This window comes from Drosophila erecta, unplaced genomic scaffold (assembly GCF_003286155.1).
Source record: "Drosophila erecta strain 14021-0224.00,06,07 unplaced genomic scaffold, DereRS2 tig00000021-arrow-pilon, whole genome shotgun sequence".
In the NCBI taxonomy this organism is placed as follows: domain Eukaryota; kingdom Metazoa; phylum Arthropoda; class Insecta; order Diptera; family Drosophilidae; genus Drosophila; species Drosophila erecta.
Window position 1 is genome coordinate 1,476,461 of NW_020825198.1, and position 18,371 is coordinate 1,494,831.

The 18,371-nt window shown below is 46.1% G+C and overlaps 1 protein-coding gene across 1 annotated transcript; it reads left to right on the forward strand.

Annotated features, from left to right (window-relative positions):
* Positions 1-12,718: 12,718 nt before the first annotated feature.
* On the forward strand, positions 12,719-17,727 carry LOC6545913 (protein rhomboid). Its single transcript, XM_001971101.3, has 4 exons — positions 12,719-13,028; positions 14,354-14,704; positions 15,420-15,837; positions 15,963-17,727. The coding sequence occupies exons 2-4, from the start codon at positions 14,375-14,377 to the stop codon at positions 16,274-16,276; spliced, it is 1,062 nt and encodes a 353-aa protein (XP_001971137.1). The 5' UTR covers positions 12,719-13,028; positions 14,354-14,374; the 3' UTR covers positions 16,277-17,727.
* Positions 17,728-18,371: the final 644 nt, after the last annotated feature.

Below are 18,371 nucleotides of genomic sequence, written 5' to 3' on the forward strand. Positions count from 1 at the left end.
CTGTCATTTTCATGCTGGGTAATGCGAATAAAAAGTTATTAAAAGCGGTCGGAGGACGCAAGGAGTGGGAGCCTCTGTGGCAGCCACCTGTGACACGAAGTGGAGCACGGCACGCGGAGTATGGAGTGTGGAGGCCAGATCTGGGATCTTGGTGGCCAGTGGACAGTGGGGCTTAGACGCACGGCAATTACGCGCCTCTAAACAGCTGAGCCGGGCACAAGGACCAATCGGAATGGAATGGCAGTGGAGGATTGGAGGATGGGTGGCCACTGGAGTGGGACTGCAGAAATTAAAATTACACCCGCGGGCCAGATGGACCAATACCAAATGGCACAGGGTTCGCTTCTAAAATTATAAATACAACAATTCAAGGCGGCTAGAGGAGAGCAGGGATGTGGAGTGGAGCACAGGGCACTCAAAACGAAACGAAACGAAACGAAAACTCAAAACCAAACCGATCCGATCCAATCCAATCCAGCGGTGCCATACCATGGGAATTACACTAATTTAAAGTAATTGGCTATAGTTTTTCACTTGGCATTTAAATACGAGTGTGTGTCCAGGTCCAGATCCAGGTCCAGGTCCAGAACCCAAACCTGCAGCCAACTCCAACTCCAACTCCATGTCCACCAAGCCCAGGCTCAATCCCAATTCGCAACTGCGAACCCAGTGTGTCCATTCGATTCCAGTCCGCTGGCCGCTGCTGCGGTCGGCAATTTTAATCGATTTGCGTATATGGCGAATGGAGGACTATTAAAAAAAAGACCAGGAGAGAGCCGAAAATGAGACTGGCGAACTTGGAACTTGGAGCGTACCCAAAAGTGGGCGTTGCCCCAAACTGAATGGGAAAATGAGTGAGTTCTTGGGGCTGGGAGTCGGAATCTGCCGGTGGTGATGATGACGAAGTCGCATTCCAAGTAGCGCATATGCTGCACCACTTTGCCTTTCCATTGCCTTATGACTTGGACTCCAAAGCTGCAGGCAGCCCAGGCCTCCAGCTGGATATCTGCAGGTCTGGCTGTGGTGCCTTTAAAGCAAAACTAATTAAAAGTGCCCCGAAACAAAGCAGCTCGAAGGCCAGGATTAGCCTAAGCGGAACCAAAATTCGCAATACCCTGGTTGCGAAGTAAGGGCATATGACATTTTGGGTAAGCTAAAATATTTTAAGTCTAGCATAAAGCAAAGGAAAATGCCATAAAGATTAGATGACATATAAAGGAAAGTCTATCATAATTAATCCATATCGAAATAAGACTTATTGACCTCATAAAGTGTCAAAAAAATATGCTACGTATCTCTCAGATATGAAATATTATCTTTAGTATCTGTAAGACTTTCATTGCAAATGGAATGTACCCCGCGAGTAAGGGCATGGGAATCAGGGCAATCCAAACAAAACCACACCGAGTTGACTCGACTCGAGCCAAGTCGGGACATTGGACATGGGACAGTGGACATTGCCAGGAACCTTTTGCCCATCTGCATGCCTTTTTGGGGCCCGGGGCGCTGCCGATCGGAGAGTTCAGGGAGTTCGGGGACCCGAGAAGCTCCCATTTTCTTAACCACTAAAATTAATAATAAGTGATCTGGATCTGGTTTCGAGCAAAAACAAAACGGCCGGGCTGCGGTTGAAGTAGAACGACGTCTCGGGCATAAATAAATGTTATGTGCTTTTTGCCAGCCACCGCAGAAGGAGCAAACATGAGCAGCATGAGCAGCAGGAGCAAAAGGAGCTGGATCTGGGCAGGCAAATCCATAATGCGCCTGAAATCCCATACCACGTTCCTTTGGCACCTTTGTGGCCTGCGGCGAGACAACAAAATCATTTTGCCGCCGCCGCCGAAGGTTCTTCCATCTCGCAGGGCGAAAGGGGGGCTTTCGGGTGCTTGGGGCGCCCATTATTGATTGGCTAATCAAATCATTTGCCAGACTTACGGCAACTTGTAGAGCCCCGGAATCAGACCAACGACAGCCGCAATTATCATTCCAAAGTCGCGACGCGGCGCGACACGGCCAACTAATTAATAATCCCAGCGATTAGCCCAGTCCCAAAAACCCAGTCCGTCCCGAAAGCCTCAATCCGCCATCCTCGCCCATTTCTGCAGCCCCTATTTCTCGGGCCGTTTATTAATTAAAAGACTCTCGGTTTCTTGGAGGCTGTAACTGGGCAAGGCTGCACAACTCAACACCCAGCAGAAGTGAAGTCCATCTCTTGTGCCATTACCCTTTAAATTGGTTATGGTATATAGCTCTCGATAAGGTGGTTATGGGAATTATTATCAACTTTGTATCTTTTTATAGCGCATAGGTATGTTTATTAAAGCCAAGTCAAGTTCCACTGAGTACCAAGTCAAGTGCTCCTAACTTAGGTAACTTGGCTTCCTTCATTGCTAACCCAGTAAGTCTTGGGATACAAGCAACTTATTATAACCTAATTTTGCTAAGTAACTAAAGGACTAATTATCCTTGTTCATCTAAGAGTATCCCACATTCATTTAACGCTAAGCACAGATTTCCCCCTTGTTTCCATTTGTTTATTTCGCGCTTTTCGGTGTTTCGGCATTAATTAGTTCTTTTCGCGTATCCAGTGGGTTTCCAGCCGGGCTCTGAGGTAGGTGTTTCCTAATGAGTCGCCGCAGACGCCCTCCTGGCGAAGAAGTCGCATTCAGAGCAAGGATCCAGATGGAGCAGCCATGGGAAGGTGTACTTGATGGGCTGCTCCCCAAATGTTTACTCAAGTTAGTTGTGCAAATAAGTTTATTAGTGCGATTGGGGCGGGAATCGAAAGGGGCGTGCATTGTGATGAAGAGCAGAGTTCAGCAGAGTGGAGCATGAGCACATAAATATGTAGTCCATTCGACTCCATTAGCGCTGATGGAAATCGGTTGAGTGAAGAGTCGGAGCATTCGCGAGATGTGTATTTAAAGTGCGAAATTTCATTTTTAATAAGCGAGGATTTTCTCATTAAGCGCCTTCACAATTTGTGGCCAGGATATGGAATGTATGTCTGTATGGGCCAGGAGGCATTAAAAGCATTAAGCGAGCGGCGAGGTGAGCAGTGGAATACGAGATGTAATTGCGGATTTATGTGCTGCCAGTGCGGAAGAGTGTTGACCGAAGGATAATGCAGTCCTCGAGCGAAAATAAAGTTTCGTAATGATTTTCACAGTTTTTCTCTTTTTCCTTTCTCTCCAAGTGAGTGGCAGCATTCTGTTTAAGCACTTTAAATCAATTTGAAAGGGCTGTACGCATTTTTACTGCACTGTCATAATCACACAATCCCTTGTCCCATGGCCACAAAATAAACAACGGGGCGCGCGGCGAATAAATCCCTTTTGGCGACTCCACATGCTGATTAAATTAGTTTTGAATGAATCCCCACCGAAATGGCCGAAAATTCAATTTGAGTTCTGGCCAAATTGCAACAAAATTTGCGAAATCCGTTTGCAGGGATTGCATTACCACAATCATCGCAGTTTGCAGCAGTACAGAAAGCCGTTGAACATGTGGCATCAAATACCAATTAAATGGCCAAATTGAAGCGGCGCAAATAGCTAATTGATGTATATGCATCCGTGTATCTGTTTCAATTCGCATTTGGGGATTATGGAGGCACTAATCGGGCTATTATGACGGACGACTGATGGTCGTCGCTATGACAGCAGCAGGATGTAATTGGTGGCCAATTGAAGGGTATTCGGTGTGGTGTCAGCCGAGTGTCGAGCAGTACTGGTTGAGAATTATAAGCTGCTAATGAGACACTGATGTGGCAGACTAATTAAAATTATTGATGGGTTATTCATTTGATTGTTTGTGCAACATGAAGCTCCGAAAGCTTCACCTGGCATACTCAGCGATTAAATTGAAATTGAGAACCCCCTATTAGAACCCCTCTTCCTATGCTGCAGCGCAATGATAAATAGACACACGATTTCCTAATGGTATCTGCCTTTCTTCGCTTTAAATACGCTGATTAGTCTGGGGTCCAGCAGGAGCTCTTCCAGGAAAGCGTGTGTCGGGCACGCGTTGTAGGATCGCCATATGGCCGGAACGCGGGTCAGTTGCTGGTCAGCAGCGGTATCAACAAAAGACAGCACCCAAAACAGGACCTCAATCAAGGCCAGGATCAGGGGCAACAGCAGCCAAAGAAGCAGCAGCCGTCATAACAGCGTCAAAACTAATTTTTACTTCTAGAAAACAAAACAAGGAGCTAGGGAGCTAGGGATCGAGGAATTGGGCGACAGCATCTGTTGCCGCAACCAAATTAAATGTACAAATTATTGAAGAAACACTTTTCATTTTCGGAAAAGTGAAAACTCCCGCTCTGGCTGGGCAACTCAACCAACTGTTGTCCCAGGGCCAAATCTGACAGCATCATCATTAGGCAGGGAGCTCCCTTCGCTGAAACATCCTTGAAGGACTGACTGACAACTGACACGAGTCCCTCGCTCAGGTGGCAAAACAGCCGAGCATCGTGATAAGCTGGACTCCTTGGGGCGTCCTTTCAGTACTTTCCCTATCTGCATCCATACACCATCCACTTTCCCTGCTCCTTCGGGTGCCACGTGTCAGCTGTGGACCGCAAGACTAGACCAAGGTTTCCCGGCCATATGGCTTCGGCTCTGATCCTCTGAACAGAACCGAACAGAACATGTGACAAGTCAGTCGGCAGCCAGACTCATTTGATTCCATAATTTGCAATAAACACGAATGTTTATGGTACGAAAACGGCGACTCATTCGATATATGAAGCCAAGTGGCCCGGGGATGAGCGTCAGCTGGAGGAGTGATCGTCTTCCTTTCAGCTCGCCAACAAGAGTTTCGTATTCAGCAGAGGAAACAAAAGACCTTCCGTTTTGATTCTTTTATAGGGCATGAGTTTCAGCATCCTTGAATGTTTCATAATTGGGGGATATAAAAGTCTGTGAATCTCTTGAGTGCAGCTGTTGATTGCACTCATTCTTCTAGAGCAGCAAGCTTGAGCTTAAAGATTCACACTTTGAACAGACAATAGAATACAGAATCAGCCATCTTCTAAAAAGTTTGTGATTTAAGATACGTTTTTAGCATTATTTTATCATCAGCTCCGTGTGAGATCCTCGCACAGATTTTCCTCTTATAGCCGATCATCTCCACAGGACATTAGCCGTACGTGAAGGACTACAATGAAGGAAGGCAATGCCGCAATCCTCTGAATCCCCAGAATCCCCGGAATACCCGAATGCATGAACGTGCCCTTTGCCAGCATCGCTAATTCCCTGGCCATTGAAGGGAGCAGGAACTGGAATAGAGGAACCACCCGAATTCAATGCGAATAAATGCATTTCCATTACGATGCCATTTCCATAAACGTGACCGCCCGAAATGTGTGTCATGGTCAGGCCATGACAAATTGCAGGGCGCGTGAGCAGGAGAATGGCAGCCGGTCTGTGGACCGACTGATTCCTGATCCCCGATTGCGAAAAAAGGAAAACACAATGACACAGCGTGCGGCCTCAGATTTTCCGCTTTTTGTTTTGTTTTCCGTTTTTTTTTTCAGGACTGGCGGCATAAACCGATCGTGTAATTATTACGCAAAATAGAGTTTCCACAATTGCACAAAATGGATTAGCAGCGCAGGATTTTCCAATTCAAGCAGACAGCGTAGTTGGACAACCCCGTTTTGTGGATCTGCCTTTCTCTGCCGCTCGAAGGCAAAGCGTTGGATTGGAAAGCGGAATTAAGAGCACGCGATTGCGCCAGCGATCTGTCACTAATTACTCGGCTGCAATTGCGGGGCAGGTGCAACAACTGCAACTGCAACTGCAACTGCCGCCGCATCTGGAGTTGATTGAGTCGCAGCAGATCGGAACGGAATGGAGGAGGAGCGGAGGGAGGAGCGGCAGGAGGAGTGGCAGGAGGAGCGGTACCGCGTACATGGCCCAGCGGTCAACGGCTCCCTCGATCAACGGCGTCCACGAGCGGCGCGTGCTTTACTTTTTACTTTCGGCCTGGCCTCGCGTTTGACCAGCCAGTTTGGTTATGGATTTTTTTGGGTTTTCGGGATTCGTGAGCGTCGCTTCCGTGCGCCAGCTGCAATTTGTGGCTCATTGCAGTCGGCCTACAATAACAATAACAATAACGAAAAAGGGCCAGCCGGAACGGAGAGCGTGGCAAATGGAATGCCCCAACCCGAATGAAATATGCCCTATCACTGAACAGATAAGCATAACACATAAGTTACGTTTTAAAGACCATCGATAAAGTGCATAATAGAAAGAAATGTAGAAAGCAGTAGTTCACAGATTGTTCTTCAAGAAAACGTTTTAAATTCTTTGCAGCTGGAATAAGAAACTCGTAGTGATTATGGTCCCACAGGATTTCAGGTTCCTAGAGCATCGCCAAAGTCCGCATACCCTGCGATCCGAACTTTAAGCGATTTCCATGAAAAAACGAGAGCGCATATAGCAACAAGAACGCGAGTCAGCATTTAAAAGGCCAAGCGAGGCGTTTTACCGGCAATTATCGCGCTGCTCGGTCCGATGAGGGGGATGGAGGGGCGATGGAGGATACCATACCAGGAGGGCAGAGCTATCGGATGTTTCAACTGTCCGTGCCACACGGCGAATGGCAAGCGATTCGGGCTCATCATTAACCGCAACAGAAAAAATACGAAAAATTCAAACAAAAAAGCAAGCAGAAAACAAGAGCGCAAAAACCACGTCGAAAAACGATGGCCCAGGCTCCAATGGATATTTTCGGATGTTGTTGCTTATGCTCCAACTTTTTTCGGTTTCAGTTTCGGTTTCGGTTTGGCGATGGAAGTGCGCCTGGAACTAAGAGCGGAGATGGAAGCGGGAGATGGAAGCGGAGATGGAGCTGGAGATGGAGCTGGAGTCGCAGGACCAACCTGTTGTCTGGCCTGCGTTCGTTCGCGTGTTGTAATTGCCGACGCCGTCTGGCAGCATCTGTTTTTGGGGCCGTTTATCGATGGTCGATGCTCCCCCGTTGCTTGCACTGAGAAAAACCAGTATCGAGATCGTATAAGCAGCAGTCCCAACTCCAGATGGAGCTTTTTCCATAGAACTGAAGCATTTACCTGCACAATAGCTCCCAGCCTTTAATTCAGTCGCTGCAAATCTTATTTCTATAACTCCCATCCTTTTATTCCGGTTGCAAATTCAGAGTGTGGCACTTATTAATTACTTTTCTCCGTGCCCATCCCCACTCAGCTCCCCCTCCTCCATTTTCCACCTTGGGCACTGTATCTCATAACCGCAGTGTCAATAATCGACAGCTGCCTCGCTTCAATAGCCATGGCTTCAATACCCTTCTTTGGGAGGGGGTAGGCTGGAGCGATTGCCCCCCTTTTACATAACTTCGCAGCTGCCCAAAAGTCGGTTCAGTTTCGGTTTCAGTTCGGTTTCCTCCCCGAGCGTTTATCGAAGCTGGGTCGAGTGCAGCATTCAATTAGCCGCCTGCTCCTTGTAATGAACGCCGCCAGAGCGGACCCAAAAGGCCTCCTCCCTCCTGCCCATCCCGCTCGTTGGGGACTCAAGCCCCAAGTGGCGACTTGTCGAGTCGCCAGAAAGGGGAAAGGGGAATAGGGGGCTTACGCGAGGGGGAGCACGTGCCACAGGCGGGAAAGGGGAGGCTTGAGCTGCAGGAGCAATTTACCAGAGATTGACAGCATAATCCATCAATGGCAGTGCCCTGAACGGAGGGCTTTCAGTCGTCCGCTCTGGAAACCGTGGCAAAGCTGACAGACCAACAGGTGTAGCTTTTTATGGGGAATATGCCAACGCAATTGATGAAGTAATTGAAAGGTATTAAAAGGAAACGAAAAAGTTACTTTAAACTTAGATTAAAAAACAACCTGCAAGACCAAATGAAAACAGCCTTGCAGGGGTTGGCCCCATTAACGCTGAAATGTCATTTCTAATGAAACTAAAACGATTTCATTATAAAAATGCAAGAAAACTACACACTAACCCCTATTTCATAGGGTGCTGAAGTCAGCACAATTAAAATAATCATAATTAGAAGTTGAAACCCATTAACCCCTGACTGCAGCACCCCGCAACCCTTTCGTCTCCACTCGACCAGTAAGATACTCCTCGCCTTCCGTTTTGACCAAATATTTTCGATGGCAATATTTGCTCGAATCCGTAATTAAAACGTTGAGTGGCGGAGAAAACTGAGCTGTGCACAGGGCAAACAAGGTCAGCATGGGGGGAACTCCTTGTCTTGGGGGTGACACTCTCCTCGTCTGTGGTGTACATTTCCGCCGGCCAGGAGCGAAGTCAGTTCACGCCGGGCGTGCAAATTAAAACGGAATTACAGAGCTGACTGGTCGTGGTTCCGCTGAGCAAATGTCCGAGCTGCCAGGGATTGGGTTACGGCGGTGTCACGAGTGCCAGTGCAGACGGGTCGCAGACACCCGCCAGACACCTCCGCCTGCTCCTGCGAAAGGGGTTAAGTCGCATTCCCAGCTGGATTTGAAGTCGCACAAGTGCAGCGCACTCAACTCACCAGGGAAACGGGAAACTCAATGGCTCAGCTGGCCACTTGGCATAATAATATTTCAAATTGGGCCAAGTTCTGCCCGGCCAGGCTACTTGGGATCCCAGTACCCAGATCCCAGATCCCAATGAAATGCCATAAAAAAGATGTGCAACTTGCACAAGTTTTCGCTCCTCATCCAGAGAGCAAACTTTTGTAATAAAATGTTCATTAGTGCTGCAAGCCCCTGCTGAGCAGTAGTCCTCGAAAGGGCCATCCAAATCTGCTCCACCCTGCTGCTCCATCCTGCTGCCCCATCCTGCTGCCCCATCCTGCTGCCCCATCCTGCCTTCCATGTGTGGCCTCTGCGGCTGCGGATGAATTGCAGTTTTAATGTGTTGCCAGCACTTTAACTAACTGGGAATCCCGGCGAGATGCTGCTGCGAAAAATTCGCCAGATTGCAAAGTTGCGAATGAAGAGCTGGGGGATGGGGGCCTCTGATGCGGATGAGGTCCAACTTTTGCCGCGTAATTAAAACCAAAGCATTGCCAAAGTGGACAAGCGCCCTTTAAACTGATTAGCGCCTCGAGTTTCGCGAGCGTGGTCCAGTGGTCAAGTGCTCCTCGATTGTGAGTGGGGTTTTTTAACATGGCTGGTGAGAAGAAAATAAAGAGTCCAACCGAATGCGGTTTTTATTCCCCCTTCCTGCTTTTTTTTTCAACAGCGGCGCTTGCCAATTTAGGAGTTTTGCTGAATACTCAAATTAAATACGAATGCGACGCAACTTAAGTGTGCTGGATGTGATTTATATGAAGGGTTTGAGTTGGTTAGTTTGTTCATCAACTCTGTTGATCACCATACCAATTTGATATCTCAATTAGCGTGCTAGGAATACGTTCCTCACAGATCGTTCCTTAAACTGTTCTCCATATAGCCATCATATTTGGTGTTTATCCAGGAACTCTTACTCGGCCATTATCTGATTTTCTTATCCGCACCAAGCTCTATTTATTTATTCATTCTGATGACTTACTCCAGAGTCAGAGCCAATTTGGATTTGGCCATTGGGAAACCTTGTTTGCCCAGCTCCCTTTTGGCCCTTTTGGCCCGTTTGGTTCTTTGTCTCAGCGCCTGGGAGAAATGCGGGCATCAACATTTGTGTTTGCACTGGTGTCTCCTTTTGGCTGCCAGAAATGGCAGTGTCGACATGTCCTGGGAACCATTCCAAATTCCGAGAGGGCTCCGTCATACATACAAATGTCCTTTTCAACTCATCCCGGTCATTTTTGCACAAACTGCTTATTTTCAGTCCCAAAAACTGATGCTGGTTGTGCTGCACTGGCCGCACTGACCGCAAACCCAATGCCGTTGTCCTGCGTTCGTTTTGGTTTCTGGGTCTCCGGGTTTCTCGATTCGGTTCGGGATTAGGATGCACAATAATTTCAACAATTGCTACTTGAATGCAATGTTTATGTTCAATTATCGTGGCAGCACCACTGACCCAAGCGGAGGACTCCTTTCTGGTCGTTGCAGTTCATTGATTGACATTTTTATTATGCATATTCGCTGGTCTGTTATCCTTGCGACGCTTCCTTCCTCATTTCCTTCCGCCAACGAAGCCTGTCCATGACAATAAATTTCCAATTTGTCTTTAGCATTGGCCATAATGACGTCCACAAAAGAGACCTTAATCCAATAGATAAATTTCGAGCATTCCCTGGCTTCTTGGCCAGGACTCATTGCTCCTTTTGCTCTTTTTGCTCCCTTCACAGCTCCCACGATTCCTTCGGCTGTTGTGGACAGTCTCATTACTTGTCCATTATTATTGGCCTTCATTCTCAATCAATTTTTCAATTCCATTCGCAGTGCCATTTGCAATTCGCCCGTCAAGTTCTGCTCCCTCTTTATGGTTCTATAAAATTTGTATTTGTACTTCGCCATTGGTATCTTTAACGCCCATCACTACTGGCACTTCCATTGTTGTTTATTTGAAAGTTTGTTCAACGAGTTGTCGTTATTCTATTTTATAAGCTATCCCCTTTTTGAAATCAAAGTGATTAAAACAGCTTGATACAAATTAAAATTTCCTTTTGCTGAGCAGTCAGCTAAGTGAGTCGCTTTCAGGACTTAGGCATCATCCAGATCGCATCCTCCCATTTGCATCTGCCTTCTAAGAAGCTGCTTGAAAGACGCGCCCCTGGCCGATGATTAGTCCTTAGATCCTTGGGCAGGATGAGAAAACATGCGAGCATGGGAAAAACACACATCGCGAAACATTTGGCGGAACTTGCGGAAGACAAGTGCGGCTGCAACAAAAAAAAGTCGCGAACCAAAACTCTGGGAAGCGGAAAAAGGACACCTTGCTGTGCGGCGGGAAGCGCAAGTGGCGGGCGGAATTTCCTGATTCCCGGCCCATGAGGCACTCGCATATGTTGAGCACATGTTGGGGGAAATTCCCGGGCGACGGGCCAGGAATCAACGTCCTGCGTGGGAAAAGCCCACCCACGCCCACCACTCGGTTACCTGGGTTCGAGCTCGAGTGCTTGGGTGGCTGTTTGGCTGTTTGGCTGAGATTGCTTTGGTTCGGTGGGTGACCTTGCCAGTGCATTGGGTCCATGTCCGTGGAGTGCTGGAAATGCGTGTCTGGCACAATGAAAATGCAGCGCTGGGTGGAGGAACTCGGCCTGAGGGAACGTGGGAAAAAAGGATTTACGATGAAGATGAGCTGATGCTGACGCTGATGCTGAGAAACTCAGAACCGATGACGTGCCTGGTCATGGGCATGTAGTGCAACTGTGTTTTCGTATCTGCTTACCTGTTGCACGCACATGTTAAAAAGTCATCATAAATCTCAGTCGACGAGGACTCTGTTTGGGCATTGCCCCTCTCTTTTCCGCCCTGTGAAAATATTTTCACTTTTCATGCGGGAGTAGTTCTGACGGCCTCGAGCTCGAGCATGACTGGCCAGGATGGGTATTTGTCCTATCTATCAGATCTGTGTAAATTCCCAGCTTATCATGCAAAACACGTAACCACGTTGTCTGATCCTTTCGGCCAGGAAGCCAAAGCTACTCCTTTTGTGCAACATGCCGTGACCTTTCCCGCGAACTCGTGACTGCAGCAGCTCAGGCTGCCTAATAATTTGTATAAATATTTATTTTTGCTACCGATTTCTATCTGCCCAACGCCACCGAGGGAGCTCTCGCTGGAAAAGGTGTGAAATTCAAAACCCCTGACAATGATGATCTCGTACCGGGAATCGGAGAATCAAGGGGATTCAGACGGGGTTTGGTTTCGGTTTCGAATCCGGGACATGTTCTGCATTGCTGAGCCGATGGTATTGATTTGCATTTTGTGCCACTTGCTGTGGCACGTTCCCTGAAGAATAACAGAATTATAGAAGCGTTGCTTTAGTTATTGAATAAAACAATTTTTAACACAGCAAATACTGCTAAATAGGCAACTCATTTCATTTCGATTGTGAGCAATGGTGTCATTGAGGTAATTTCTGGAAACCATTCGGAAGTGCGGAACTGAAGAAAAAGCGACTGCTAGTCCCGATTTCATCATCTCTAATTGTGTTACCAATTAGTTCGACTTTCTTGTCTTTGTTTAAAGGCATCAATGGGAATCATAGTAAAACAATGGCCGTAGTACTTGCAAACAACTAAAATGCGAAGCACTTGCCTGGCTGAGTTTCACAATATTACTTAAAGCTTATTTGTTGAGCGGTTTTAGTATTCCTCTAGTTAATATAAGTAATAATATGAGTATGGTTAAATCTGTCAAGCAGTTCCAAATCGGCTTTGCAGAAAGCCAATTCAGCGCAACAGCCTTGCTAGAATTTCGCAACATTGCAGAGATTAGTAAGCCATGACAAAGCGCAGATCGCGGTAGATGGTCGAGAAGACGACGCATTTGTTAGTCAGTGCAGTGGCATTGGCAAGAAGTGCTGGCCCGTCTGGATGAGTCATGCACCGTTATGTGGCAAACGGGCAGATGGGGAAACCGGTGAGTAACCAGCGACCGGCAATCGGTCCACCAAACCATCGAACCGCTCGCCTCGAGCTGCAGCAGTCGAGTGACTGCAGTGCACCCACACAAGATCCGGATGTGCCATGCAACTCTTATACGGCCGCACCAAAACACAACGTGTTCGAGTTGCGAGCAGTCGCGACGGCTCTCTTATACTCCATCGCTCAGCGAGCGCTTATAAAGGCCGGCTGCCTGCCCATTCGAAAGTCAGTTGCGTGCGAGCCGCGAGCGCGAGATCATCAAAATTGAGAGGAAGTCGGACTGCGACTCGTAAAGAAACTGAAGAAAATATTCAAATTGTCGTGTGTGTGGGTGCAAGCAGCAAATATATCGCAAGAATATACGAATACCAAGCTCCTGGATTTACGAGCAACAAAACTAAGTTACCAATGTGTGAGCCGAAAAAAGCGAGTGAAAACCGTGCGAATATGCCAGCTAACTAAAGACATTTGGATTACAAGAAACCCACGCATTTTGGATTATAACATTGCGACAGGCAGAAAAACCTAAGGTAAGACCGGAGCTCCGACCCTAATGAGAATATACGCGACAGATACAAGATACAAAATATGAGTTGTGAGATACCAAGTACAAGTTACAAGATACAAGAGAGCTGCAAGAAATGTGCAAATTGCAATAGAAATTGTCACAGCGGCAAAACAAAAGCATTTCGACTTAGAGGCGTAATGAGTTTGTTCAACCTGTGTGCCCTCTCTCTTTCGCACCCCCTCGTTCACCCGTTTTTTAGGGGTGCGAGTGCAGCGGAAAGCATAAAAAATGCAAATTACACCGCGGGCCATGTGAAACTATGTTTCTGACCAAACAGAAAAAAAAGAACGACGGCGTCAGGGAGAAGAAAGAAGGCCGTATGAATTAATTCATTATGTCTTAAAGCCCGCTTTCGACATCTCTTCTTCATGCTCGCATGGACATTCGGTGCAGTCTGCAATTAAAGTTAATAAATAAATTAATTAATAAGCGGCCGACTGCGATTTCGTGCCTTATTGAAATTGCTAGGCAACCGAAGTGAAAAACAAGAAACGAGCGCCAGCCAAGGCGCGGCTCCCACTCACTTTTTCGGGCAGTGTAGGTAGCAGACACAAAAGCAACAGCAGCGACAACAGCAACAACGGTGCGTGTGTGCAATGCGACTGGAAGAGAGAGCGAGACGGGGCATATGCGAACACAATGAGTGGGAGTGGGAGAAACGCGTTTTTTGAAGTTTTTTTTTGTTGAGCAAGGCAATGAATTTGTTATTTTTTTTTTCTTGCGACGAACAATTGTTTGGGGAATTTAAGAAGATTTGTGCTGTGACTGTAATTGAATCGAATGCGATTAACATAATTTGTGAGGAAATGCCTCTGGGCAATGAATTACAATAATGCCTGGCCATTAGCTGATTAGTTGGCCATTAGCGAAGATGATTTCAGGGCTGAAAGTGCAGTTTATGTAATGGCGGAGATGGAGATGCTACACAAGCATCTTTCAAGTTTGTCCAGCTAATTTTGGACGAGAAAAGCAAACTTGGCCCATCAAATTTTATGGTTAGCTCTCACAAGCTGACCCAGTTTTCCCTTCGGGGAAAACCAGGAAGTTGCAGGCATCGGAATCCGTGTCCCAGACCATAAACAAAATTCTTGCCCACAAAAAGCATGCTTTTCCCTTGCTTTTCTTTTATTTCTGCTGCATTTTCCCCGCACTCTGCCGTCTGAAGTGTTGTAATTGCTCTTGTTTTGTACTGCGTTTTATGAATAACTTATGCACTTAATTGATTTTTGTTTATTGTTCGGTTCAAGTTAATTAATTACACACTTTATGCGCTCCGTCTTTCTCCAGAATTTCTTCAACGGCGCCAGCATGGAGAACCCAATACAGAATGTAAACGAAACCAAGGTGGATTTGGGCCAGGAGAAGGAGGCGACGCAGGAGGAGGAGCATTCCGCCGCCGCCAAGGAGACCATCATTGACATTCCCGCCGCGTGCTCCAGTTCCTCCAACTCCTCGTCCTACGACACCGATTGCAGCACGGCGAGCAGCACCTGCTGCACCCGCCAGGGCGAGCACATCTACATGCAACGTGAGGCCATCCCGGCCACGCCTCTTCCGGAGGCGGAGGATGTGAGTCTGCTGAAGTACGTCCACCGCCAGCACTGGCCCTGGTTCATCCTAGTGATCTCCATCATTGAGGTAAGCACAGACAGTCAACTCAGTTACTCAACCCATTAAATCAAAGGAGCCGCAAACTTTCATCCCAAGAGCGATAAAAATGATATTGGGCGGGGGTAGGGGCGACGGATAGCGACGAAGGGCGGAAGTTTTCCGAGAGTTTTCCTCGCTTTTCGTGTTTCGTTTTCTGCGTCTGACTCGCTGGCGCCCCCGAAAATCGATTGTAAACAAGTTGAACAACAAACAGCTGAAGGAAAAGCGAACAGAAAAGTTTATGAAACCAGACCGCTCGTAGTTTTTTCTAAGGGCAGACCGAAAATTGTCATATGAAAAACAGTGAAAGATGAGACGATGGAAATTGTAGAAATTGTTAGTTTGATAGCGAAAATGGAAAACTTGTAACATTGAGTTTAAAATACTTTCTGCTTTCTGGGACAAAAGCAAAATAAAAGATTACGTATAATATACTTTTATACGTTTTTACATGGCCCTTTACATTTGTAATAGAAATCATTTGCTTCGTATAGGAACTAGCACGAATATCAAATAAACAGAGCGGCCCACGGGGCGTATGAGTTTAGTTTTTGAAGCCCTGCCAAGTTGGCAGGACTCGCCCCAAGCATTTTCATAAGACTTTATTTGGGACGTGGTCGCGTGCCAGACAGCAACAACATAAATCAGAGTGAGAGCCCAAAACTAACCCCAAATGCCTTCCTTCCATCTCTGTCCATTTTAGATTGCCATCTTCGCCTACGACCGCTACACAATGCCCGCCCAGAACTTCGGGCTACCCGTTCCGATTCCGTCGGATTCGGTGCTGGTCTATCGGCCGGACAGGCGGCTCCAGGTGTGGCGCTTCTTTAGCTACATGTTCCTGCACGCCAACTGGTTCCACCTGGGCTTCAACATCGTCATCCAGCTGTTCTTCGGCATTCCCCTGGAGGTGATGCACGGCACGGCCAGGATCGGTGTGATCTACATGGCGGGCGTCTTCGCCGGATCCCTGGGCACCAGTGTCGTCGACTCGGAGGTCTTCCTGGTGGGCGCCAGCGGTGGCGTCTATGCCCTTTTGGCCGCTCATCTGGCCAACATCACACTGAACTATGCGCACATGAAGAGCGCATCCACGCAGCTCGGATCAGTTGTCATCTTTGGTGAGTTTCCCCACTTATATATCTTTCGAGTGAATTCTTCAGATCCTTTCCTTTTTTCAATGGTGCTTAAGCTTTATTTTCGATGACTTGACTAACTTGCAACCCTTTCGTTCTTCCATTTGCAGTCTCCTGCGACCTGGGCTATGCTCTCTACACCCAATACTTCGATGGCAGCGCCTTCACCAAGGGTCCCCAGGTGTCGTACATTGCCCACCTGACGGGAGCCCTGGCCGGACTCACGATCGGGTTCCTGGTGCTGAAGAACTTCGGTCACCGGGAGTACGAGCAGCTCATCTGGTGGCTGGCCTTGGGTGTCTACTGTGCCTTCACCGTCTTCGCCATCGTGTTCAACCTGATCAACACGGTGACCGCCCAGCTGATGGAGGAGCAGGGCGAGGTGATCACCCAGCATCTGCTGCACGACCTGGGTGTGTCCTAAGTATGAGGATGGGAATCGTTGGCATCCTCGCAGGGATTCGGACTCTGCCTACGGCATCAGCTTCAGGAGAGATCGAGAGACAGAGAGCTGGTGGAAAAGAAAAGTTCACTCAACGATTTAGTTCAAAACTAATTCGATATTCGTTTGGCTTTTGCTTTTCGTTAGCATTATCGTTATCGTTACCGTTTGCAGTTAAACGTTTCAGTTCCGAAACATAGTACACAAACTCAAAAATGAAATAAGAGAAATACACTGGACAAATATGAGGAGAACATAAACCGAAGCCGAAACGTGTAAACAAATGTTGTGATAGAACCAAAGACTGAATTTATTTCGCGTGTAAAAACAAAGTAAAAATCAAGAGGAAAATCAAGAAACAGAACTAATCGCCTCTCGCTATTTAAATGATTTAAATGAACCCATTATCCATTATCAATTATCCATGTTTTCGTTTAATGGTTTGCCTGTTTTCTTAAATTATGTATTTATTGGCCCCAATCACTCCGAATGAATCGAAGCGTCAGCAAACTGTATCAAACTGTTTATACATCCATAAGCATAATCTGCTCCCGAACTGTAGGACTTAGCGTTATATTTATATATCTAGGTATAACTAGCCTCCTAACAAATTGTTTCAAATTGTAAATACTATTAAGTCGCACACTAGTCAAACAACAACAACAACAACAAAAGAAAAAGATGGAAAACCACAGCAAAGAACCATTCAATTCAGATCAATTAAGCAAATCGAATTAAATTAAATTAAATTAAAGTCACTTAATGCGTTACAAAATCGAGCAAATATTTATCGTAATCCCCTACACACACACACACACTGACACTCAAAAGTATTACTAATTATATTTATTTACGGTAGGGCAGCGAGGGTTTATTAATTCGACAATTGAGCGAACTATTTATTTATTTATTTATTTAATAATTTAGTGAAATTCACACAAACAAGCAAGAAAAAACAACAACACAAGAGAGAAAAAACAAACCAATTCAACTGTAAAAATATCCAATTGAAAAATACACACGAACAAGCCAAAGAAAATAAAAATCAAAACATTTCAAGAATACAACCGAAATTCAAAAGCAGCAAAAGCCTTTTCATTTCCCTCACTTTTCTTTCAGTTTTTTGCTCGATTTTGCCCACAATTTAAGGGCAATAAATAATCGAGCAAGCAGATTATTAAGATACTTGACATATTGACCGATACACACGCACACAAATCGCCAGAATATATAGATAGATAGCAATGTATATCGTACGCAAATAGAGAAATATTCAAAGTAATCGCAGAATGAAAATAGCTAATCTGGCATAAAAGCCAGCAAAGCGTAAGCCAAAATAGAATCCTTGTGGGCCCCAAAACCCCAAGTTAGCATACTCGATTTTCAAAATAATGGATCCCACACACACCCACTCCACCCGAAAATAAAACAAAAAAAAACTAGGAAACGGAAATGTTCAGCACGAGACAAGAGAAAAGCAAATAGCAAAAAAATTATAGATAAATAAATAAGGAGAGAAAAATTGAACAAAAATAAATGTCTAAATTATAAATGAAATTCTCGTTTTCTTGATAAATAACTCAGGGCGGTTGGTTCAGCATACATTGGATGTGCGAGTTGGGGGAGTCCAATCAATATTTGCTCCACATAAATATGGGAGAATTCAAAGCGAAGGCAGCAACTAAGACTCGAGGAAAATCCTTAATTAATACCCACTCCGCAGAAGACTTGTGTCAACGTATTTTCCCACTTGAAGGGTGCAACTGTCGTCCCACCAATCGATATTTGCTCCATATAAGTTGGAGCCGTGACAAATTGAAAAGCCCCATGAAACACGAAGACACAGCATACGAATTTTGTAATAATTCATATTGTCATCAAACATTTCATATTGCATTCAATCCAGCTGGATTAGCAGCACTAAGTCCATGAATTTCCGAATAGGCATTCCACTCGAAGGAACTAGCTGTTTGCGTTTATTCGACTACAGCATACCTACTCTGATTCTTAAAGCTATAAGCACTTATTACAAAACGAATGCGGAAACATGCTGATCGAGTACACCTAATACAAATTG